Source organism: Oncorhynchus kisutch, linkage group LG17 (assembly GCF_002021735.2).
Source record: "Oncorhynchus kisutch isolate 150728-3 linkage group LG17, Okis_V2, whole genome shotgun sequence".
Classification (NCBI taxonomy): Eukaryota; Metazoa; Chordata; class Actinopteri; order Salmoniformes; family Salmonidae; genus Oncorhynchus; species Oncorhynchus kisutch.
In genome coordinates, this window is record NC_034190.2 from 19,254,458 (window position 1) to 19,281,262 (window position 26,805).

At 42.9% G+C, this 26,805-nt stretch overlaps 2 protein-coding genes across 2 annotated transcripts in view; both read right to left on the reverse strand.

Annotated features, from left to right (window-relative positions):
- LOC109907273 (protein tyrosine phosphatase type IVA 2) overlaps positions 1 to 18,812 on the reverse strand; it is a 38,199-nt gene extending 19,387 nt beyond the window's left edge. Inside the window, exon 1 of the mRNA XM_020505150.2 lies at positions 18,499 to 18,812. The gene's annotated coding sequence lies outside the window, so the exon portion shown is untranslated. The remainder of the gene's footprint in view (positions 1 to 18,498) is intronic.
- A 1,955-nt stretch (positions 18,813 to 20,767) lies between these two features.
- Positions 20,768 to 26,805, reverse strand: part of LOC109907269 (collagen alpha-2(VIII) chain) — a 111,297-nt gene continuing 105,259 nt past the window's right edge. Inside the window, exon 3 of the mRNA XM_020505147.2 lies at positions 20,768 to 26,691. Within this exon, the coding sequence (XP_020360736.1) occupies positions 24,785 to 26,691 (1,907 nt within the window). The 3' untranslated portion in view covers positions 20,768 to 24,784. The remainder of the gene's footprint in view (positions 26,692 to 26,805) is intronic.

Here is a 26,805-nt window from a genome sequence, read left to right on the forward strand (position 1 = left end):
ATCATTAATATTCTGAGAAATGACAGCTAGGCTTCACATTAGCCCCCTTGTTCACAGGAGCTAAACTGGGAGAAAGGTCATTGAGTGAGTAGCCTTGCAGTACTGGGGCCTACTGGCTGAGACTCAAAACCCTGGCTATATTCCCAAATTGCGAGCGAGAGTCCCCTCTTGGCGCCCTGCTCGCAAGCCTGGCCCGTGATAGGGAGAGTAGACCCACTGGCACCGATGTCCCACACCGTGACAGAGAGGAAAGGGAGAGGTGGCAAGGGGAACAGAGAAAGGGGGAGGGAGGAGAGGGAGAGAAAAGAGTGGGAGGGTAGTGGTGTAAAGAGCATGATAATGAGACCCAGATTCAAAGAACAAAAGAAGCCAAACAGATGATAGCTAGGACAGGAGTGCAGCCAGGGAGACCCGGCTGCTGACTAACTACATTACACGACGGTGCCATTCTCAAACCATTAACAGATTTGTCTGTACTCTGTTGTAAAGCTTGGCTCAGGAAACTAGGTTGGATTTGACAGCAAAGAAGCTGTGTGTGTGTGTGTGTGTGCGCGCACGTGTGTGTCAGACAGTGCAGAAGAAAAAGAGCCTAATTACAAAAAGTGACTGACTGGTGAAAAATTGGGACTGATCTTTATTTGCATGTTAGTCAGGGATAAAGCAGTGGGTGAATTTCGTGTTTGACAGACCGGTCCCATTAACAAGAAAGGATCAGCTGTGGGACTGGATGTGTGCCAATGAGAGAGACTGCCTGCACAGCTTAAAGAGAGAGAGGAAAGACCTGCTCCAATGGGACACTAATCAACTGACAAGGTCTCTTATGTATTCTCTATGTACAATTGATCAATTCTCTAGGATTTCAAGCTAAAAGACACTAGGCTATAGCCTTAACATCCATGAGAAGTAAAAGCTAAACCACCTGAAATATAGTCAACCCCTCCCTCATCTCTCCAACATTGCTGAACAGGGTGAAACATGTGGGATTAGCAGGGGTTTTGAATAACTAATATATATATATATATATATATATATATATCGCACTGCCCTAATCCCCAGATCCCCCAGATCTCTGCTACAAATCCAGCTGAGCCACTGGCATGGAATCAGACTGTGTCCCATATGGCACCCTATTCCCTACATAGTGCACTATTTTTACCAAGCCATATGGGCCACGGTCAAAGTAGCGCACCATGAAGGGAATAAGGTGCACTTTGGGACACACCCATGCAGGGACCACCGGTTCACATGCGTTTTGGCATCAGGTTTTTTTGTCACAGATAGGCCTATATAAGTATGTATTTGTTTGCAGGCTGGCTGTGCTAAGGATTTAGCCTAGAGGAATCTGCGGGAACATGGACTTAGGTCACGATGACAAGTAAACATTGAAGATCTCGCACGGTTAACTAGGTGGGTCTGCAAATAAAGGACATCTTCCAGAAACAACAGAAAAGGCCAAGCATTTAGATAGTGAAATAGCACAAGCCATTTGTTGACATTCTACTGAATACCAAACACTACTACACCACCTCGGTGACTCTTCCTCCCACATTGGGCCAGGTATCAGAACTGCATAAGGCTCAGTCCTGGGGACTGAGGGAGTGTCTGTAGCAGTGTGTCTGTGGCTCTGTATCATTCTCTTGGGCTGGCTCTGACCAGCTGGAGGGCAGTGTGGGAGCTGGGCCAATGGACTAGGGGAGTGCCTGGCTGTCTGGAGAAAGGAGCCCTGGCATGGTTAGTCCTTGGGCTGGGGGACAAGGAGAAGATCAACACGCCAAGAGGGTGATAAGTGTCCTGCCAACTCACACTCTGCCCACACCGACAGTCAGACTGATTACCCTACTTTATTTAGATTCACAGTGGCGAAATGAGGAACTAGGCCTAAATGTTTCAAAGGTCACACAGGTGCATGTCCTAGTGGCACTTACAACGATCAAGAGAAAAAACCCAGCAATATCTAACACAGATAAGCAGCTCTCAAAAGCTGACACCTTTGCTAACAGCTTGACAGTGCTACATCCTTAGACCAGTTTGTAAATGCAGATTCCCTGATCTCCTCAACCCCCCTGCTAACATATACACCACAAGCACATGACCCCATATACACTTCCCCCTCAGGCAGTGCATTTAACCACTATATGGAGCCAAGGTGACATGGAGCATTCCCTTGACCGCTCTGATAAGACTAGCATTGGCACACACACGAACGATATGGAGACACCCTGTAGCAAGAATACGATCTCAGTTTCATCTGTGGACAGACAATGGTAGGCCAAGGAATTGACTAGAGTAGGGCTTTTCAGACTAGTACCGATGTTTTTTTTCTTTCTTTTCACTCACCTGGTTATTCCTCCAGAGCAACACAGGGTCGTATTCATTAGGCAAAAAACGCACGAAAACAGGGACTGAAACAGGGAGGGTTTACATCGACTAGTCCAATGAGAAATGGTAATTTTTCATTTGCAAAATGTTTTGCATAATGAATTACAACCCAAGGCTGGAGGAAACTGACAACGAGGGTACACTTCATTCCAGTGGCGTATAAGAACAAACACCACTGACATTACACTCATCTCTCTTTGTGGAGTATGCACTCAACAGGATCTTTAAATTTCCATTTTACGCAAGATGGAGGACAGTAGACAGAGAGCAGTGAAAAATAAGATGAGAAAACAAAAAGGGATGTGAGAGATAGGAGGGTGTGAGTGAGATAAAAAAATAAAACTGCCAAAGAGGGCGGGAGAGAGCAGGCGAGACAACGTGAAGGAGCAAGATTGTGCAAAAGAGCACGTGCACAAGACCAAGAAAGGGAGAGGTGGTGCAGAGAGCACATGAGAGAAAGAGCAAGAGGGGGAATAAAGAAGAGGGGGAACATGAGAGTAGAGTGTGGACGTGACAGAGGGGGAATAAAGAAGAGGGGGAACATGAGAGTAGAGTGTGGACGTGACAGAGGGGGAATAAAGAAGAGGGGGAACATGAGAGTAGAGTGTGGACGTGAAAGAGGGGGAACAGATCAAAAACCACACGAGGGAGCAAAAGAACATAGCAAAGGAGAAAAAGCAAAAGGAACATCATTTGGTAGTGGTCAAATTTCAGGATATGCGTTTAAGGTTAAGTTTATGTATTAAGTCAATTTAAGGTTAGGGTTATTAAGTTAAGGCATTAACTTAAATGGTTAATGTAAGGTTTGGGATACAAAACAAAAATCGAAATAACTACTTTCTATCGCTGGATTCCAACATGAAACCTTCAGCACCAGTGGTAGATGTTTACGCCCATTTGCCATCGGTTCTCAACAACATAACCAAACCAAAGCATACTTGAAGGTAGCAGTGCTCACTGGCTGGAGTTTCTGTTCTGGTTGGGCTAGGGTGAGAGTCCAGAGAGAATCATGTCACGACGTGGATACGCAAACAGTTACAGGAAGTTGTACTACCGACTGCCCCTCCCCCTGCCTTACTGGAGTCATTTAGGCTTACACAGTAGTTCACAACCAAGAACTCTACACAACCTCCAGTTTCTTCATCGCACTCCCTCCTTGGGCTGCTCAAAGACTGAGGCATGCCAGGACATGATCAGCAGGACTGCTATGGATTCATTCCTGAACTGTACATGTCATTACGTCTTCCTACATATTTTCTCAGGGAAAAGCACAACCAGTGAATACCTGAATTTCATGAGGAGGCAGAGGCCTCATACCTGGAGACACAGCAGGGTCAGCACTTCAAATCAGCTGTGTTAAGATGAGGCAGCAGCCAGCCAGTGCAGCACAGGTCAGCCAGGGTGGCTGAGATGGCCCAGATTGCCTCATTTAAACAGCTTCATAGCTGTATTTGGACAGTTTGTCCAAGCCATAAAAGGATGTCCGACACCAGCGGCAGACATGTCACTAAACTGGCTGAAGTTCTAATGTACATTTTACTACACCAAAAGCATTGTGAATGTGGCTTTCAATTAATATTCACTGAATTTAGCCTATTGTTAAACAAAGAAAATTATGTACAGATTTGGGAGCAATAAACTTCTAAAATGTCATTTAGGAAATAAAGATTAGGCATACTATGATTGACACTTATTAAACAACAATAAAACATTGGTCAGACAAAAAAGATACAATTATGTAGTAGGGTAATCACAAGGGGTAAAACAATTCACTTGTCAAATAAATAAAGGGAATATATTGGTGCTTTAGTAATCCCTAAGGGTAAAATCATGTGATAGGGGGTTTCGTAACCAAAGGGAAAAACCCCTGAGCTAATGGACCAGGCTTAGTTTGTAATGCTAGTAGGAGTTGTTGTTTGTCTAGGTGCTTTGTTGTCCAAAGGGTGTTGGTGGAGTTGGGTGTCTGAGAGGACAGAGAAAATAAAACAATTACAAATAAGCATTGTGTTTATTTGTCAATGGGACACAACTCACCATAGCATAGGTGGAGGTAATATAGTTGATTAATTATCGTCTGATTAGATCAGGAAGTGTTTCTCATAAGAATATTCTTCTAAATTAATCTTGCAGTATTGAAATGAGGACTCGCAATAAGGTCCAGTCCTGCAATATTACTCTTGCAGTATGTCGTGCATGATGTAGGCTTAGGTAGAGGTATGAACAATGTATATCCATCACAAAGACTGATACACATTATGTAGCTAGCTAGCTAAATAGATACACAGCACATACCTCCTAGAGGCCTAGCACACACAGCATACTGCAAGAGTAATACTGTATTGCAGGCAACTGTAATAGCTGTCATTCCAAATCAGTTTTGAACAACTCAAAAGACAGATACACAACAGCTAGATAAACAGCTACATATACCTCGAGTGTTTCTTGCGACACGTAAAATGGTCTTTCAACCGGCTGAAGTGAACCTCTCCTCGCATGATAAGTTACGCTGTGTAGTTCTGTCTCTTTTCAGCTGTCTCCTTTCATTCAGGTTCCATTGCTGCCCACGAGCAAAGATTAAAAGGGTGGCACAAAACTCCTGGTTAATGCCTCTAGCGCATCTCCCTCCTCCATACTTAAAAACAATTATAGTCAGAGGGAAAACAACGTCCACTGATGAACTGCACCATCGGCCGCCGTCTTAAAATAGTCACTAAGCAAATTAAACCTGGTCCTGTTTCCAGTTCCATGGCAAATGGGAAAACAGGCAAGAACCAACAAGGCTAGTTCGTTCTGGTTCCGGCACAGCTTGGTTGCTCTAGTGGAATTGCGCCAAAAGTAGTCCCAGTCAGGCTGGTAAGGACTATAGAACAGGTGTAAGATGGTACTTGAGGTGGGTACGTCAGTGTGCGTGCAAGGTAAATCTATAGCTTAGTCAAAACCCACTATCGGGTTCAGTGATTAACTCACTTTGTTTGAGTTTCTTGGGAACTTCTTTCAAATGGTTAATCACACACAACGAAACAAAAGTCGTTGTGACTTGAGTACGAGTTAGAAACAGGGTGAGTGAGAGAGAGTAAGAAACCGCAAAAAACAGCATGTCTAAGGTAGAGCGAGAAAGTCTAATGCAGTGTGTACCTGCATGCAAGGTGCTACAAACAGGCTACTGAGATCTCCCTCCCACAGGAACACAGGGCCAGTGCTGTATGTTGTGGTGGTGATCGGATTCAGTCGGTCTGAATCAGTAGCTCTGTTTTGTGTAGACTAGGGACTATTTTGGTTCAGACTACCACAAGGGACAGGCACTATCCCAGTCAGTCTAGAGGTATAAATACCCACAATTAAAACCAAAGATAGGGATGAGCCAGAGGCCTTTTCGGGCAGGATGAGAGGGTGGGTTACTTTGCCCTCCCTGAGTCTCAACCAGGACAGGTAATAGTCTAATAAATATTTAACATCCCCCTGGGCAAGGTCCAGTTAGCACCACTTCCTGTTAGCTTAATTAGCATGCCAGATACTACTGTCAGAACGAGCTAATATTTGCCCAAGTCCTTAAAAGAGCCTTGGCCACCAAATGTTAATCAGAAATACACTGCTACGGGCAACAAGAATTTAAGAAGATTGCATTGTTACATTAAGGCATGGCAACAATTAATGATGCAAAGAAAACAAGCTATTAGCAGGACCACTGATCACACTTAAGAACATGATACACTTGACAATGGCATTTAAAAACACCCGTACCACTTAAGCCTGCACGTGGGCGTAGTACTGTATATGAACACGGACAAAATAAGATATTTTTTTTTTGGGGGGGGGGGGGGGACAGCCCATCCCACTAAATATTCCACATAAACACGTATGCATTCCGTGAGTGCTTCCAGCTATAGCATTCTTTGAAGAGCTCACAGGTTTGTGGTTGGTTCACCACAAGTCCTGCCTCCCATCGCCAGGCCTATTAACACCTCTTAGAACAAGTAAACAACTGGCCCACAGCACAGGCCCTAGAGAGAGACCTAACATACAGCATGGGCAGAACATGGGCAGAACATGGACAGAGCATGGGAGGTACTCAAAAGCCTCAACAGTTGCAAAATTCTAGTAACCTGTCCCAAAATGTCCAGGTTTTCCAGAAATAGCAATTGAAGGATACCTGGATTTCCAGCTTATTCAAGGAATCTTTGAACAGAGATGTCAGAAAACCACCCTAAGCCTCAACATAGCAAATTAGTCAGACAACAGTTAGGGTTGATTTGAAACTAGGCAGTAGAGAGAAAATGTGGAGTCTGAACACATGACCTTAAAAACCATTCAGTTAGCCAACCTATTCCACTACGATGGGAGAGATGCTAGATAACCTAATGACGATGAAAGGCCTACGATAGCACTTGGGGGAGAGGCTGCTCTTTCTCTGGCAAAGGCTGAAAGAAATCAGGCTTTGGCCAGACAAGGAGAAATGAAACGGGGTTAAAAGGCAGTAAGCATGGCTACCGAATTTAATTTTAAAAATGTGCTACTGTAGGTAGCATTAGCTAGTGCTAGTCCACTGTACCCGCACCAAAACTCCAGTATTTTTCATTCTATAAGTTGTTCTCCATCTTTTTAAATAGTGAGCCAACATGTTTCCAGCACTTTAATTTCCCAGACTGCTAAACACATTTTCTGATACCCTCATCTTTCTAAACATTACACCGAACATGAAGCCTCAACTGTAGCAATATTGTACATAAACAAATCAAACTACAACAATGCTAGTCTGACCTCACATGTAGTCCAATTACAGTAATTCAAATGTTTATCGGAGTAATAAATTGAACACAAGGTACTGTACAAGGCCATAATTTCACAGCTGCCAAGGTAGCCTCAGGTAGCAGCTAGAACAAGGACACAAACATTCCCCTTCAGTAGACAGCGGCTTGCCTTTCTCATGTAACAGTTATCTGATCTGGGGCCTTACACCACATCCAATTAATCTGGGGGAATTTAATTTACCTAGATTCAAATCAAGCCTCTCATTTGCAAGTCAAAGGCAATTCAAAACGCTAACAAAGAACAAAAAAGTTACTAGCCACAGAGAAGGGTGGAGGAGGATTAGACTAAATAAGTCAGAATGTCCTGTACCATTTTAATAAAGAGGTGTTGTAAACCATTCTGGTGAAACACCATTATCCCAAATGGCACACTTTTCCTATAGGGCACTACTTTTGACCAGGGCTCTATGGTACAACACTCGTGTGCTTTATTGGGAATAGTGTCATTTGGGAAGCAGTCACAATTTGAACATTCACCTAGCCCAGGTCGGAGTAATTTCAACATTCTAACATTTTTAAATGGAACACCAAGTTACTGTTGACGTGTTCCATCCTGAGCAGAAACACCACAGAGAGTTTCAGTCCGGGTTCTTCAGTAACCCACGATGAAAACCACCCCAGCCCCCCAGTGACTGAAGGGGGGAGTAAAAACCACCCCACGCCCCCCAGTGACTGAAGGGGGGAGTAAAAACCACCCCACGCCCCCCAGTGACTGAAGGGGGGAGTAGAAACCACCCCACCCCACCCAGTGACTGAAAGGGGGAGTGGATACCACTCCACCCACCCAGTGACTGAAAGGGGGAGTGAAAAGGTGAAAGAGGCACAAGTAACACAGTTGTCAAAGTGGCCAGCATCCTAGGCCAAGCCACCTAACAAGCCTTGGCCAGACAAAGGTGGAGGGGAAGGTAGATCACCCAACACCTGTCCTGCAGACCTGGATTCAAATACTGTTTCAAATCTTTCCAATGCTTTGAGTGTTTGCTTTACTGTCTGGGAGTGCTAGGTGGATTGTGTTTGCTCTTTTGGGACTTCTCCATTGGTTCCATTGTGTAAGGCAAACCCAATCAAGCCCAGCTAAAAAAGTATTTGTAACAATTTCAAATAACATTTGGACTGCCACAGGAATGGAGGGACCCAGAGTTACCTCTGCTGCAAAGGAAAAGTTCATTAGAGTGACCAGCCTCAGAAATTACAGCCCAGGTCCACTGTCCTGTCCTACACAGGCTGAAAGAGTGTGTTGGGCCTTTAATAGGATTGGTATGACCACATCCGAGTGGAAAAGCTCAACTGAAGTACACAATTTGTCTGATGCAGAGCAGAAGCATTTTGGATCTGCGTTTACAAAAGCAAGATTAGAGGTCGACCGACTATGATTTTTCAACGCCGACACAGATTATTGGAGGACCAAAAAAAGCCGTTGGCGATTAATCGGCCGATTTTTATTGATTATATATATATATATAACATAATAATGTTTTTCTCATGTTCTGAGCAAGAAACTGAAAGCTAACGTTTCAGTTTCTTGCTCAGAACATGAGAAAATATGAAAGCTGGTGGTTCCTTTTAACATGAGTCTCCAAAGTTTCCAGCTGAAATGTTCCTAGGGCCTTCCCTTGGCTCCAGGTTAGATGCCTTTTCTTAAAATCAATACACAGAAGTATATATATTTTTAAACCTACATATTTAGTTAAAATAAATCCAGGTTAGCAGGCAATATTAAACTAGGAAAATTGTGTCACTTCTCTTGGTTTCGTTCGTTGCACGCAGAGTCAGGGTATATGCAACAGTTTGGGCCGCCTGGCTCGTTGCGAACTAATTTGCCAGAATTTTACGTAATTATTACATAACATTGAAGGTTGTGCAATGTAACAGGAATATTTAGACTTATGGATGCCACCCGTTAGATAAAATACGGAACGGTTCCATATTTCACTGAAATTATAAATGTTTTGTTTTCGAGATGATAGGTCATTAATATGGTCGAATCCGGAAACTAAGGCTCATATTTCTGTGTGTTATTATACTATAATTAAGTCTATGATTTGAAGGAGCAGTCTGACTGAGCGGTGGTAGGCAGCAGCAGGCTCGTAATGATTCATTCAAACAGCACTTTATTGCGTTTGCCAGCAGCTTCAAGCATTGCGCCGTTTATGACTTCAAGCCTATCAACTCCCGAGATTAGGCTGGCAATACTAAAGTACCTATTAGAACATCCAATAGTAAAAGGTATATGAAATACAAATGGTATAGAGGGAAATAGTCCTATAATAACTACAACCTAAAACTTCTTACCTGGAAATATTGAAGACGCATGTTAAAAGGAACCACCAGCTTTCATATGTTCTCATGTTCTGAGCAAGGAACTGAAACGTTAGCTTTCCTACATGGCACATAATGCACTTTTACTTTCTTCTCCAACACTTTGTTTTTGCATTATTTAAACCAAATTGAACATGTTTCATTTTTTACTTGAAGGTAAATTGATTTTATTGATGTATTATAATAAGTTAAAATAATGGTGTTCATTCAAGTAGTTGTAATTTTCATTACATTTTATTTTATTTTAATTATAATTATTTTTTAAATTCTATTTTTTTGTCTTAAAAACCGGCCGATTAATCAGTATCGGCTTTTTTGGTCCTCCAATAAAATCGGTATCGGCATTGAAAATTCTGATTGATGCACATACTGTTGATTCTGCTCACCACAAGTCTTCAGTGTCACACTCCTGATGGAAGCACAATAACATTAGAAGCCTACTGGCGGGGGTAAGTCTCAGTGGAAAAGCAACATTGGAACAAATTGTCATAACCACATTAGACCAAAGGATTTAATATTAACATGGAGGGAGACATAAAATAAACAAAGCTATTCCTCTAGGAACACATTCATGGGCACATGTGCAAAATTGTTGCCAAAACAAACCTGTGGAGTTTTTTTTTTTTTTACCTTTATTTAACTAGGCAAGTCAGTTAAGAACAAATTCTTATTTACAATGATGGCCTACCCCGGTCAAACTCGGATGACGCTGGGCCAATTGTGCTCCGCCCTATGGGACTCCCGATCATGGCCGGTTATGATGCAGCCTGGAATCGAACTAGGGTCAGGAGAGCCCAGCTTGAAAATTAAACAAAATGTGACATAATGCTGTTTGTTTCTAACATTAGGACGGTTTTTCTCAAGAAATTAATGCGTTTCATGTTTTGTTTCCTTGCCACGACACCACAGTATCACAATACTGGTATTGTGACAACCTAAATTAGGTTCCCACCACCAAGATTCACCATAACTACAGTACCAGTCAAAGGTTGACACACCTACTCATTTCAGGGTTTCTTTATTTGTACTAAATTCTACATTGTAGTTTAATAGTGAAGACATCAAAAGTATGAAATAACACATAGAATCATAGAGTAACCCAAAGTGTTAAATCAAAATAGTATATATTTGAGATTCTTCAAAGCAACAATTTGCTTGATGACAGCTTTGCACACTCTTGGCATTCTCTCAACCAGCTTCATGAGGTAGTCACCTGGAATGCATTTCAATTAACAGGTGTGCCTTGTTTAAAGTTAATTTGTGGAATTTAATGCGTTTGAGCCAATCAGTTGTGTTGTGACAAGGTAGGGTTGGTATACAGAAGATAGCCCTATTAGGTAAAAGACAAAGTCATTATCATTTGATTTATGGCAAGAACAGCTCAAATAAAGAAATGACAGTCCATTATTTTAAGACATGAAGGTCAGTCAATCCAGAACATTTCAAGAACTTTGACAGTTGCTTCAAGTGCAGGTGCAAAAACCAACCAAGTGATATGATTAAACTAGCTCTCATGAGGACCGCCACAGGAAAGGAAGACCCAGAGTTACCTCTGCTGCATAGGTAAAATTCAATAGAGTGACCAGCCTCAGAAATTGCAGACCAAATAAATGCTTCAGAGTTCAAGTAACAGACACATCTCAACATCAACTGTTCAGAGGAGACTACGTGAAATCAGGCCTTCATGGTTGAATTGCTGCAAAGAAACCACCACTAAAGAACGCCAATAAGAAGAGACTTACTTGGACCAAGAAACACGAACAATGGACATGATTAGACTGGTGGAAATCTGCCCTTCGGTCTGATGAGCCCAAATTTGAGATTTTTGGTTCCAACCTCTGTTTCTTTGTGAGACACAGAGTAGGTGCACGGATGATCTTCGCATGCGTGGTTCCCAAGGTGAAGCATGGAGGTGGTGGTGTGGGGGTGCTTTGCTGGTGACACTGCGATTTATTCAGAATTCAAGGCACACTTAACCAGCATGGCTACCACAGCATTCTGCAGTGATACGCCATCCCATCTGGGTTGTGCTTAGTGGGACTATCATTTGCTTATCAACAGGACAATGACACAACACACTTCCAGGCTGTGTAAGGGTTATTTGACCAAGGAGAGTGATGGAGAGCTGCATCAGATGAACTGGCCTCCACAATCACCCCACCTCAACCCAATTGTGATTGTTTGTGTTGGACTGCAGAGTCAAGGAAAATCAGCAAACATGTGCTCAGCATATGTGGGAACTCCTTCAAGACTTTTGGAAAAGCATTCCAGGTGAAGCTGGTTGAGAGAATGCCAAGAGTGTGCAAAGCTGTCATCAAGGCAAAGGGTGCCTACTTTAAAATATATTTAGATTAGTTTAACTTCTTTGGGACGTGCCCAGAGTAAACTGCCTACTACTCAGGCCCAAAAGCTAGAATATGCATATAATTAGTATATTTGGATAGAAAACACTGAATTTTCTAAAACTGTTTGAATGATGTCTGTGAGTATAACATAACTCATATGGCAGGCAAAAACCTGAGAAAAAAATCCAACCAGAAAGTGGGAAATCTGAGGTTTGTAGTTTTTCAATTGATTGCCTATCCAATATACAGTGTCTATGGGGTCATATTGTACTTCCTACGGCTTCCACTAGATGTCAACAGTCTTTAGAACCTTGTTTCAGGCTTCTACTATGAAGGGGGAGCAAATAAGAGCTGTTTGAACCAGGGGTCTGGCAGAATGCCATGAGCTAAGTCGCGGCCGTGAGAGCGAGCTCCGTTCCTTTTAATTTCTAAAGACAAAGGAATTGTCCTGTTGGAATTTTATTGAAGATTTATAATAAAAACATCCTAAAGATTGATTATATATATCGTTTGACATGTTTCTACGAACTGTAATGGAACTGTTTTGACTTGTCTGAACTAAGTGCCTGCGCCTTGTGAATTTGGATTTGTGCACTAAATGCAAACAACAACAAAAAAATAGGTATTTGGACATAAATTATGGACTTTATCGAACAAAACAAACATTTATTGTGGAACTGGGATTCGTGGGAGTGCATTGCAATGAAGATCAAAGGTAAGTGAATATTTATGACGCCATTTCTGAGTTTTGTGACACCTCTCTTGGTTGGAAAATGGCTGTATGTTTTTCTGTGGCTAGGCGCTGACCTAACATAGGGGCGGCAGGGTAGCCTAGTGGTTAGAGTGTTGGACTAGTAACTGAAAGGTTGCAAGTTCAAATCCCCAAGCTGACAAGGTAAAAATCTCTCGTTCTCCCCGTGAACAGGCAGTTAACCCACTGTTCTAAGGCAGTCATTGAAAATAAGAATTTGTTCTTAACTTGCCTAGTTAAATAAAGGTAAAAAAAAACAATCGCAAGGTGTGCTTTCGCCGTAAAGCTTTTTGAAATCAGACACTGTGAGAAGTTTATCTTTAAAATAGTGTATAATAATTGTATGTTAGAGGGATTTTAATTATGAGATTTCTGTTTTTTTTTTTATATGGCGCCCTGCAATTACACTGGCTGTTGGCGAGGTGGGACGCTACCGCCCCACATATCCCAGAGAAGTTAACACTTTTGTATAATACATGATTGCATGTGTTATTTCATAGTTTTGATGTCTTCACTATTATTCTACAAATAAAGAAAAACCCTTGAATGAGTAGGTGTTCCCAAACTTTTGACTGGTACTGTATATTATGCATGAAAATCCTATAAGACCAATCACCTTGAGAAAGCAGCCTTGAGCTAACTCTCTAATCAAGTCATTCATCCATGGCCAGGCAAAGCATTAGCGGTTGGCCTAGCCCATGCAATCCCAACCTGAGGACCGAAGACTCCAGACAGACAGAATAAGGAATACCTGTTGCCATAACGACGGGCGGGTATCTCCAGGGAGGTGACAGAAAGGAGTTCCAACAGGGCCAGCTCCTGTCCCTCAAGAAGAGATCACAGAGGAGCAGCACTGATCCTTTGAAATATTTACATGTGACAAGCAGGAGGCGTAGCGCCAGAAGGTGCAAGGATAGAGAAGAGAAAGAAGCTCATTGTGGGTAGAAGTTGCTTGTAGGCACAGATCTAAAACTTAGCATACAGTCCAGTGGGAGTACTTGCACATCAAGCAGCCTCTCACTTAAGAAACAGGAGATATGCTCCTGCACTATGGGCAATTCTTTTTTTTCTTTTACACTATTTTCTCCCCAATTTCGTCGTATCCAATTGTTTTTAGTAGCTACTATCTAGTCTCATCGCTACAACTCCCGTATGGGCTCGGGAGAGACGAAGGTTGAAAGTCATGTGTCCTCCGATACACAACCCAACCAACCAAGCCACACTGCTTCTTAACACAGCGCGCATCCAACCCAGAAGCCAGCCGCACCAATGTGTCGGAGGAAACACCATGCCGGGCACGCACTGTGCCCGGCCCGCCACAGGAGTCGCTGGTGCGCGATGAGACAAGAATATCCCTACCGGCCAACCCCTCCCGGCCAACCCCTCCCTAACCCGGACGACGCTAGGCCAAATGTGCGTCACCCCACGGACCTCCTGGTCGCGGCCGGTTACGACAGAGCCTGGGCGCGAACCCAGAGTCTCTGGTAGCATAGCTGCATTGAGTGGCTACTGCCAACACACTGTCAATGCCACTGACTCTACTCCAGCCACTTTAATCATGGGAATTGATGGGAAATGTAAATATATCACTAGCCACTTTAAACAATGCTACCTTATATAATGTTACTTACCCTACATTATTCATCTCATATGCATACGTAGATACTGTACTCTATATCATCGACTGCATCCTTATGTAATACATGTATCACTAGCCACTTTAACTATGCCACTTGGTTTACATACTCATCTCATATGTATATACTGTACTCGATATCATCTACTGTATCTTGCCTATGCTGCTCTGTACCATCACTCATTCATATATCCTTATGTACATATTCTTTATCCCCTTACACTGTGTATAAGACAGTAGTTTTTTTTGGAATTGTTAGTTAGATTACTTGTTCGTTATTACTGCATTGTCGGAACTAGAAGCACAAGCATTTCGCTACACTCGCATTAACATCTGCTAACCATGTGTATGTGACAAATACATTTGATTTGATTTGATTTGGATTTGATTTGATTTGGAGTACAGCGCCCTTAAACACTGCGCCACCCGGGAGGCTCCCTATGGGCAATTCTGGCTTAGACAAGGCTTACTTAAAATATCTAGGATCAGCTTAGCTTCCACAGACCCCAACGTGGTTTTTTAAGGTGGTAAAAAGGAAGAAACAGACCTTAGATCAGTTTCCTGGAGATTACTTTCATCATCCTACTACTCCGACGGGCTCCAGGTCTGCTCCTCAGTGAGTCAGTGCACATGGTCTGTGGCCAGAGGCTGTGAGGAATCCCACAACTCATGCTTTTTAATAAGCCGGTTGAATACAAGAGAATGGAAGCGAAAGCCACGTCTAAGCAACCCGGCTTGTTCTAAAACACAGTCACTGCATTTTATCACCACAGGTTCTAGACCAGTGTCCACAAAATGTGTCAACACCATTGCCAGACAGCACACAATAGACTACCTATTGAGTGGTATGATGTTTTTTTAACCAGATTCTGTCTAACTGGGGAGATGGTTGCTGTAAACACTATCACAATAGAAGATCCTGTATTCCTATACAAGCAGGTAGGAGCAGCATCCAGAAGAGGTGTCAGTGCTGGCTAGCCCTCCATGCCCTTTATAACCGGGGTCATAAACAACAAACAGTGCCAATAACAGAGGAATAATACCCAGTGTCAAAGGGGTGTAGGGAAACAGTAACTACTGATACAGGGTCAGATATGTAGATATTGTTAATATATCTAATTAATAGTTATGATTAGGATGTCATAGGGGAGAGAGCAATGGCTTTCAAGGGGCAGTGAGTGCACAGCATCCTCTCCTCCCCCCAACACACACCAGACCAGAGGTTAGTGATCTCTCTCCATCACTCCAGTGAGAGCCCCAGGGGTAATGAAGACATTTAAATAATATTTTACACCAGTTGGACTAGAACACATTACAAGCTCATCAACCACACCTTTCAACAGACACAGGCACCCAGTGGTCAAACCGGGCCTGATGCCAGCTACACAGACAGCTCCTGCCTGCCCCCCCCCCCCCCCCCCCCCAGTGACCCTTGCCTAGCCTCATGTTACTGTACTAGTCTCAGGTTTCTCAGTTACGGTAACCAAGGCTGACGACTTCCCCTGTTGTCACGCTCGTCTTTCTTTATGCAGATAATATAGAGGACCCATCTTCTGAGTGTGAAATGTCACACCATCTAGTGAAGTGCCAAATGTGTCACATACGCCACCCAACAGATTTTCCCATACAAAAGACACACTCTGTACGGTCAAATAGTAATGTACACAAAATGACCATGAACGACAGCAATGTCTAGTACCATCCAGCATTGAGAAGACTTGAATATCTGTGTTCAAAACAGACAATTCAGTCGCAGCTTGTGTAAACAAAGATTTTGGGCAGGTGAGATGATCCTAGACCGGTGGCTCTCAAAAGGGTGTCAAAATGTTTTTACAATGTAGGGAATAGGCCAGGATGCCTTTGATTTGGGAATTTTTATTTAAACTTTATTTGAGCGGGAAGTCATGCTGAGACCACAGTCTCTTTTGCATGGACGCACCGAGGCCAACCTCTATCCAAAGCATATACAGCAGGGGACATATTACAGACGCAGGGAGTTGGCTGTGATGCCAGCATGGAATCTGGTGAATGAGGGCCTCCCTGCCTGGCTGTCGAAGGCTAGGAGTCATCCTTGGCTTCAGGCTGTAAATATGTGGGCTGGCTGAGCAGGGTTATTTCCAGAGCAGGCACCTAGCTCCAGGCTCAAACCTCAATTAACTTTATTATAAAGCAGATCAGTGTTAACAGTGATCTACTTTCAACACGAAACATGCTTGAAGGAATAAAGACGCTAACAATGACCTACAGGAAACAGTCAGTGAATTGATATTGTTTCTGATATATTTGATTCTAAGGCCTATTTTGATAATTAGTCAAAGCAATGTTCAGTAAAGAAAACTAAGCAGGTCTTGTACCCAGTGATATCTCAGAGAGATCTATACATATGGTTACTTTACACTTGACAAGTTCATGGCTAAATAGGTCACCTTGTTATGACTCATAAGCAGGAATGAGTAAGCTTACCTGTTACGCTAGTTACTCTTTGACTGATCCGCCCACATTGAGTGAGTGCGAGTTAGCTGCCATGGGCCATTCACCTTTCCAAGGTCATGTATAGCTTGGATACAGCTTTTGTCAAATGAATGTCATGTTTTTTTTGCTAACCCTAACCGTTTCCCTAAGATTACCCTAATTATCATTATCTCCTGCTTAAGTTTTCATAAACCTGCTACCAAAAGTAAACTTTTATAAAGTATGCATGTATCCCTTCTAGACAAAACCCATTTCCACCCCACAAGAAATGGTAGCTAGTAGTAGTCAGTCACTCACTGTCAAATAGACCGACCAAAACACCTTGACAAAGAAGAGACTGGGGCATTAATGGCTGATGTGATGCTAGATAGTCATATATGTTCAAGTCAACTTCCTCCATAAATGCATTTCCTCAAATTCACTAGTCTCTGACTTGTTGATTGAGTGTTTCAGAAACCAAAGAGTATTACATAAATTGCGTTGGCGTGAGTGTAAACTAGCTAGCAAGACATGACCCCCTCTTCCGAGAAGAACCGTGCACTCAAGACCAATGTGATGCGTGCACCCTGGACCAATACAACTATGCCTCAAAAGGCATCAGTTACTCGATTTAGCCACCCTGGTTATCAAATTCGACAGCTTTTACAGTTTACGTTCGCATCCAATCTCGATTCCACATGACATTGATGCCGTTCGCTCGGCTGGGTGTGTGAGGCCCTGGCAACAGGAGACATGTTCATTTGGGTAACGTTATCTTGTTACATCAACGTCTGTAGCTAACGGTTGGACCGAACCAAACGCTGGACATCCAATCCAGACACCAACGTTTACACTACAACACTGCGTAGCCAGGCTAACCTTAGTTAGATTCATGAGAACAGGAACAAGTGCAGGAAGAAGCCAGGTTCAAATTACAATACAGCGGGCTAGCAATTAGCAAGCATGTAAATTGTTTTGGCTAACAAGCTTTCTTGTTCGGCTAATTCATATCGAAGACAAAAGAGTACATTGACACAAGAAACGGATCCGCATGTCTTGTAAAATAGGCCGCTGTGTGTAACCTTAGCCAACGTTAACTAGCCCCGTTCTCCATCAAGCTAACGTTATATGCATCTACCCTGCTAACGTTATGCTAACTTTAACTAGCCGGCTGCAAGCAAGGCAGTTCAGAAAATAAAATGGTTCACACTGGGCTGTATTGTGGGTCAAACGAGTAAATATTAGCTGGCTAGATTGGAGAAAAATGTGTTAGATATTGTTAGTGTAACTAACGTTTAACGTAAACAAACGCGAACATAAAGCTATCAGAGTATAAACAACACCTTTTTTATCAATGACTAACTTGGCTTAGCTAGATGAAATAACATCACAGTACTGCGTTATAGTAACAAAATATACTGTATTGCTCGTTCGTTGGCGTGGTTAGCTTGCTTGCTTGCTCCCTTACTTTACCTAGTTGTACACAGGAAACGGACAGCTGGCTGGCTAACGAGGTTAGTAACATGTTCACTATGAAATTACTAGTTCTCTATACATTATTTGTTTAACTTGACAGACCTTGGTATTTTGCCAACATTATTCGTAGATGTTGTTCTCCAACTCGGCAGTTTCGCCGAATGTTATTTAGCTAGTTAGGAGCTGGATCAATGGCTGCCATATCCCCGTGTTAGCAGGCTAATGCTAGCTACTGTCTTCCCAAGAATATTGACCCGCGAACTGTCCAGAAATGTTTTTTGACATAATGTATAACGATACGAACAAGTCTTTATAAAATATGTTTTTACTTACAAAGAGCAGGTTGAACATTGAAATCCCGTGACTATACCGGAGAATGTGGATGGAGGGCAGTAACTGCTGTCAGATCTCTTTCTTGTTCCTCTTCAAAAGTGGCGTTCTCTCAGAACTGTTGGGAGGACTTTCAAGGTGGTAGTCTCGTTAGCGTCACTGCCACGCAAGAAGACCAGTGATGACAGCTGAGCTCTACCGAGGGGTGATTTTGAAATAACTTAGAACAACAATAACGTATAAAATGTGCTATTTTTGCACGTATTACATTGGAGTCCTCGAGAGGTTATAATGTTTATTTCAGGTTGGGCAGTAGACAGTCGGCCTAAATTTGTAAGTGGATGGATTGTTTATCCTTTCATCATCACCAACCACGAAGTGATGAGCAATACGACTCACGAGGTGGTGAGTCATTTTGGTCCACCTAGTTGGATGACCGAACCCCAGCCAGGTCACCAGTGACACAAGTCTGTATTCTACGTCCACCTATGTTATAATATAACAAACATTAAAGGGATGAGGTAAATCGCTTGTTTTGTGTGATTGGCTATATAAAAGGATCTGACACAGACATGTGTGCCCATATAGCTTACTGACCTCATCCATTAAAAATATACCGTCATGTTATGAATAGAGAACATGTAATAGTAACTCTATGTGTAATAATTTAAATATCCTCTCTTTTGGTCCATTTTACTTTCTCATAGTGGGACATACACACCCCCTAGTGGTTGATTGATCTGTCCCTTTATTATGGGGATTCTTATGAGAAACTAACATCACATTGAACAGGACATTGTTCATGTCATTAAAAGATGTCGGCCTGTTTGTAACTCCACGGAGTTGAGCGCCATCTAGAGTTTTTGAAATGAACCTCCAACTCTTTCGAGTGGCTAAGCGGTCTATATTTTTTTTAAATGTACATTCTTAAACAACTACCGTGTAGGCCTACCTAAGTTTGTCGACTGTTGTTGCATGACTTTCTTTTTGGGGGGAAATCCATACTTTTTAATTAGTATTTGGAGACGTATGCAACCGTAAACGGAGATTCAATTAGCACATGCACATTCGCACCAGTCTCAATAGCAACAATGAAGAGGCGACTGCAGGGTGCTGGCCTTCTAGGCAGAGTTCCTCTGTCCACAGTCTGTGTTCTTTTGCCCACCTTAATATTTTATTTTTATTCGCCAGTCTAAGATATGGCCTTTTCTTTGCAACTCTACCTAGAAGGCCAGCATCCTGGAGTCACCTCTTCACTGTTGATGTTGAGACTGGTGTTTTGCGGGTACTATTTAATGAAGCTGCCGGTTGAGGACTTGTGAGGCGTCTGTTTCTCAAACTAGACACTCTAATGTACTTGTCCTCTTGCTCAGTTGTGCACTGGGCCTCCCACTCCTCTTTCTATTCTGGTTAGAGCCAGTTTGCACTGTTCTGTGCAGGGAGTAGTACACAGCGTTATACAATATCTTCAGTTTCTTGGCAATTTCTCACATGGAATTGCCTTCATTTCTCAGAATAAGAATAGCCTGATGAGTTTCAGAAGAAAGTTATTTGTTTCTGGAGCTTGGAATCAAACCCACAAATGGGTGCTCCAGACACTCAACTAGTCTAAAGAAGGCCCGTTTTATTGCTTCTTTAGTCAGTCCAACAGTTTTCAGCTGTGCTAACGTAATTGCAAAATGGTTTTCTAATGATCAATTAGCCTTTTCAAATGATAAACTTGGATTAGCTAAAACAATGTGCCATGGTTGCTGATAATAGGCCTATGTAGATATTCCATAAAAAATCTACTGATCCAGCTGCAATAGTCATTTACAACATTAACAATGTCTACACTGTATTTCTGATCAATTTGATGTTATTTTAATGGACAAGGTAGAGAGTATAGGTAGAGAACATTAACAGGACAAGGCTATGTCAATAACTACATTTTGACAAAAATGCAGAAAAAAATCTTATAGTCTCAAGCTCTCTAGTCAGCAACAGAACAAACCCAAAAAGTAAAGACTAGATAGATTGTTTGGACAGCATAATTCACTAGCTAACCAGCGATCTAGCTGATTTACAAAACCGAGACAGTCTTTATTATCCAGAGTGACTTCTATAGTCATTTGTATAGTGCATACTGTTCTGTGAGCAGTCTATGTGTTGATTCATACCTTGGTTTTAGACTAAGGCCCAGACAGTAAGCCTACACTACTAATACTCTTTGTCACCAAATGTGATGTGTTTCAAATGGATATGGAATCTAGAAAAAAAAGCAACACGAATATACAAGAAAGTATTTATTGATGTGGTATCAATACAATCAAGTACTGTACATTTTGTATAAGCAGACCAAAAAAAATCTAGCTAAAAGAGTGCATTTTATACCCAAGTTCTATTGCATAGAGTGCACACAATAGCCATGTACAAGACAAATAATCCTATAGGTTGATACATTGTACATTACACAACAAATGAACAAAAATCACAAAAAAAATCCTTCACGAACAATGCTAGAATGCTGACTTCATGTTCTAAATGCTCTTAACTCATTCAATGCTGTTACATACCATTTCTACCATGCTTCGGTGGTCGGTTTTGGCCTTCCTGTTAAATTATAACAAATGTATAAATACATCTTCATTAATGTCATGTGCAAATGGGAATGACCGTTTGTATCTATCTCCAAACTATCACAAACAAATATCCCTTAAAACCGAAGCAAGGCTTATTAAAGTAGAAACTATTTTTTTATTTTTTATTTTTTTATCATTGAATAGAAAACAAGTCAGTTTGTAATCAAGGCAGTACATTGGGAGAAAAATGTTTTTGCACACGCACTGCAAACTCTGCAACCAAGTGACATTGTCTATGACAAAGAATATAAAAAAGGAGAGTTATAGTCTAGCCACTCCACTCCAAAACAGCATTCCAAATGTCTGAAAGAATGAGGCAATAAAAAGGCAACATACAGTACATAACCAAAACAAGCCTTAAATTGTCTGGTAGACTCACACAACAATAATGACACATAGACTTTGCTTTAGGTATGTTCAGATAATGATGAGAGAAAAGGGGCCACAGACAGACCAGTGAAAGTGCCTCCATTAAGACCTACATACATTTAAAATACTGATTGTGAGACTCAAGGTTCTACTCAGTCAAAACCGATGACCATTTCTCCAGGATGTCTAGAACAATTATTCAGGCACAGCAATACAGTATGTTTTGATTAGTCTAATATGCAGAAAATTGTAGCGATAATCCCACATGCATGATGTTATTTTTTTGTATTTTTTTGGGGGGGGGGGCTGCATACCCATTTTGATTTAATATTGGCCTCAGGTTCTAGTCTGAATAAAGGGTGAACTCTTGGGTATTTGAGAGCTTCTATCTGCATTTTTGTCCAAATGTAGTTATTGACATAGCCTTTTTCTGTTAAGTGTTTTCTACCTATTTAGTACTCTAAATACTCCAATTCGTGTTGATAAGTTCAAATTAATACTAGATAAAAAGTTGTACTGTTGCAGATCTCAAAATCTAGACAAAGGAAAAGAGATGGGTGCTACTAAACATTCTGCTAATTTCACCATGAATATCATCAGAGTAGTCTAAACTTTGTATTCCCACCATTTATAAAAGTGTTTAATATCTCTAAATCTTGAAACATACAATATGATATCCCTACATTGAATTTACAATAAGGAAGTGTGATATACTGTATGATATAACCTTGAGCCCAAGGTTTCTGGAAGATGAAGGACTTTAAGATAGATATTGTCCTGTTCATTCCATCCCAGATTCTCCCATGTCTACTATCAGTTTGCCGACCAAATTCACAGAATTAATGCACAAAAATACCTTCATGATTTGTAACCTGCCCAGTGTTAGTCAATAACCCCTTGTTTTAAAAGTCTAGCATGTTTTTTCCAACAATATAATCGTTTTTACTTTGCATACATTTCCCCCATCTCTATTGTACGTTTCTCATCTTTGCATGACTGGGCAAAAACTGGTTGAATCAACATTGTTTCACTTTGAATTAAAGTTAGTTGACAACTCAACCAAATGTAAATCAAAACTAGATGTTGAACTGACATCTGTGGCCAGTGGGTATGTAGCCCACTAATTGTACCAAACAGAATTCCTCTCTTCTGTTGTGACATTTCCCAAGCTATTAGGGCCATTTACTTAATCGCCATGAAGACACACACGTCCTATTTGAACCGGATCAAATCTTAAATTCAAACTGGTGGAATATTGACTAGAAGTGCATCCTCCCAAATGACTCAGAAAACACTGTCCATGGTCCATGGTCTCTGAAGTTCATAATTCACCCAGGTGAAGTTTTAACGGATGCGAGTTGAGAGTGTGTGTGTAAAACAGACAGACACATACACACAGTGAGAAGAGATACACCCACCGTGTGAGTGTTTCTGGCTGTATCAGTCGCACCCCACAGCCTCATTCCACACAGCACCAGTAAAACTCACATGGCAAACACAATTCTCACCTTTGTCCCACCGTTTCTCCCAGAATAGCAGAGCCATGTTAACTGTTATGCAATCAGGATTTCACAACCACCGGGCCTCTCTCTCTCTCTCTCTCTCCCTTTACTTATTCATTTGGAGATCCATGCATTCTGATTTCGGAAAGTGCACCCTCTTTCATATTCTGTCAGAAGACATCGGCTAAGAATATCCTGTGGCAATATCAGATGTTCCATCAAACTGAGCAATGGGTAAACCATTTTGATTGGCGATGTACAGTAACTAAAGATGGAAAATGAATGGTTAACCTTTGTTATGGTGAGGGTTACGGTGGATTGGAAATTGTTACTGTACGCGTATAAACACAATGAGTTCAACACCATAGCACCATATACTGGGAGGGCTGTGTAAGATGTAGGAGATCATTTGAACTGCACCCTATGCACCCATTTGGTTGGATCTGAACCTTCAAAGGGTTATTCTGTAGAAACAGGTTGGATGGCCTCTAGCCAGTTGTCGATCTGCGAAATGCTGAAAGATTTGTAGTTTGTAGACGGAATGAGGCTTTTCACATGAGCTTTCGCTCAGAATATTCACTCTAAATGTTAATGTGAAAGGCCCCAGGGCATTGATTGCTCGGTCACAGCCTTGGCGTTACTGGACACAAAAAGCAGTGATGTCAATGGTATAATGTATGTGTGGCATAGAGAATGTAATAAAGGGATCTGCAGTGCACGTGATTAATGGGAATAGCCACAGGATGGATCGATGCAGGGAAACATGGCATTGATCCTAATGCATTTGGCCTATTCTTTCTGTCCATTAGCTGACACATATTTATTTATTAATATAATGATTAACATACACATTTATTTATAGATTTATTCAGTTGTCTATTTAATGTGTCCTATATATTTATAATTCTTTAGGTTACTGGTTTGTATATTGATGCTTTGTCAAAGAGAGATTTGTGTGAATCAGTTGGATACTCCAATTACTTATTTTTGATCAAGTAATAGCCACAATCCAAAACCATCAGCTTCTATTGTCAGCACCAATCCGTTCAGCACAAGCCTCTTATAGAGCCAGGAAATGATCACCCAACAGACAACTGGAAGTTGACCGTCAAAACATCAGAGCTTACTGATAAACAACGATCCATCGATCCCTATAGCAGGTCTCTACATTTTTTTTTAAATGTGAACATTTTGTTCATTGAATACACTGTTCATACTGTATGTGTAATGGTACATCTTCATGTGAAATATTTATTTAAATAAGCAAGCTCTTGACATAAAATGGAGGACACGCACACGGGAGGAAATGGGAGGTTTTTGTGCAGGAAGTGACTGCAGCCAGGGGAACCAATCGGAGCCCCAGGGTCAGACGATGTCATCCTACTGATCAGAGCATTTGAGTAGGATATGCAGTCACATGGGTAGGTCTAATAACTGTTACTTACGCATTACAATGTAAGGCACTTAAAAGTCTGAATCCAATAAACAACAGCAATATTGACGCCAACGGCAAAATAAAAATAATACAATTATGACAATAACAATAATTATAATAATATAAGCAACAACAAAAAAAGAACCAAAAAACGGACATTTGAAAGAAAGAGATAAAAACACAGAGCACAGCATGAAGTATCCTTCTCCTGTTATTTCATTCTTTCTGTCTTTCGTTCACAAAGTCTTTCCTGTCGTTGTTGATGATAACATTATACAGGTGGTGTTATTCTGTTATGGCTGCAGGTGTTATTATATAGGGACACTAGGGGTTACCCTAGGAGATAGTTGACTAGCAAGGCGTTATGTGGGACAGAGCAGGAACCCTGAGAAGGACGAGTGGATGTATTCGGTGGAGTAGAGCCCGTTAGCCTGGTCCGAGGGCATCTGCATCCACACCTGGTCGTTCTCCTTCAGCTCAAGGACGGCGCTACCAGACGCCTGGTCCATGTAGCCCTTCTTGTACTCGTCGTAGGTGTATGTGGCGGGAACATTGTTTTTGTACAGCGCCACCCACAGATTGAGTCCCTTTACGTGCATGTGGTAGGCAAAGTAGTAGACGCCAGACATGGGGCTGGTGAAGATACCGGTGGCAGGGTTGTAGGCATTCTGCCCGTTGTAAAGGGTCCTGTCGAACTTGATGGGCATCCCGGAGGGAGGGAAGGGTGTGGTGAGGATGGCAGTAAATGCTGGTGCCAGGGAGGCAGAGAGCTCTGCACGGCCAAACTGTGGTTTTGGGTTCCTCCCGTTTGGTACCTCGCCTCCGCCCAACTCTGAATCCGTTGGCCCAGCCACGATGGTTTGGCCATTTCCTGCAGGGCCAGGGGGCCCGGGTGGCCCAGGTGGGCCTGGGTTGCCGTTAAGCCCAGAGTTGCCTGGTTTTCCTTGGGGACCTTGAGGACCAGGAACTCCCTTTTCTCCAAGCATGCCCAGCCCTGGAAGACCAGGCAGCCCAGATTCGCCCTTCAGACCTGGGATACCCTGTGGCCCCATTGGCCCTGAAGGCCCCTGAAGACCAGGGATACCAGACTGGCCTCTTGGTCCTGGAGACCCAACAAACCCAAACTCCCCTTTTGGTCCAGGATTGCCTAAAAGACCTGGGTTTCCTGGCAGTCCTATATGCCCTGCCTCACCTTTGGGCCCTGGTTTTCCAATAGCCCCATTAGGACCCGGCGGGCCTTTGTCTCCAGGAATGCCAGGTTTTCCAGACAGACCACCGGGACCCTGATCCCCTCTGAACCCTGGCAGACCTGGACGACCCTGGGGACCCAACTCTCCCTTCAGGCCGGGCATGCCGTGTTTTCCTGGGAGCCCCATGGGGCCCTGTAATCCTGGTGGTCCTGGGTGTCCATCTGGACCCATGTCTCCTGGCTGCCCTTCAATCCCATGCTCACCCTTATCCCCAGGTACCCCTGGTCCCCCGGAAAGGCCTGTGTCTCCTTTCAGCCCAGAAAGACCAGGCTTGCCATAGCCAGGAGTTCCAGGAAACCCTGGAGAACCCCTCAGACCTAGCTCACCTTTAGGCCCAAGTGGACCTTGTCCTCCAGGCAATCCATCATTACCAGGCTTGCCCAATCCAATGGGTCCTGGCTGGCCTTGCAGCCCTGGATTGCCGGCCTCACCTGGCTCTCCTATTCCTCCTGGGAGCCCCTGATCCCCTTTAGGCCCAGATGGACCAAGAAGCCCGTTCAGTCCTGGTTTGCCCACACCCGGGTTACCAGCTGGCCCTGGTAGGCCCCTAAGCCCGATGGGGCCCCTGGGTCCTGGTATCCCTGGCTTCCCATTGCCATTCTCCCCATTGATTCCACGCTCCCCGGGATTTCCAGGTCCACCTTTCTGTCCTGGTTCTCCACGAGACCCAGGTTGGCCCCTGCCGCCGGGAAGCCCCGGTTTGCCATTCAGAGACAGGCCAGCTGGCCCGGGGAGACCTGGTTGACCTGGAAGTCCTCTGGGACCTGGTTCACCCCTGAGCCCAACCTCACCATTATTCCCCGGCATCCCCTTTATGCCCCCCTTTCCTGGGAGACCTGGAAGTCCGGGCTTCCCAATGCCGGGAAAGCCTGGAGGCCCTTGAGGGCCAGGCTGGCCATTGAAACCTGGTTTTCCCAGTCCTGGTTTTCCCGGAAGTCCTGATGGACCAGATGGGCCTCTGGGTCCAGGTTTGCCTTGTGGCCCTGGCTCGCCCTTTACGTCCATCATGGGTGGCATGTCTGTATGAGAAAATGGAAGACATTGTGATTACCTGCTCATCCCCTTTCAAATCATTAATTCAAATCATTCACAAACCAGAAAATATGTTGTTGCATCCCAAATTATAACCTATT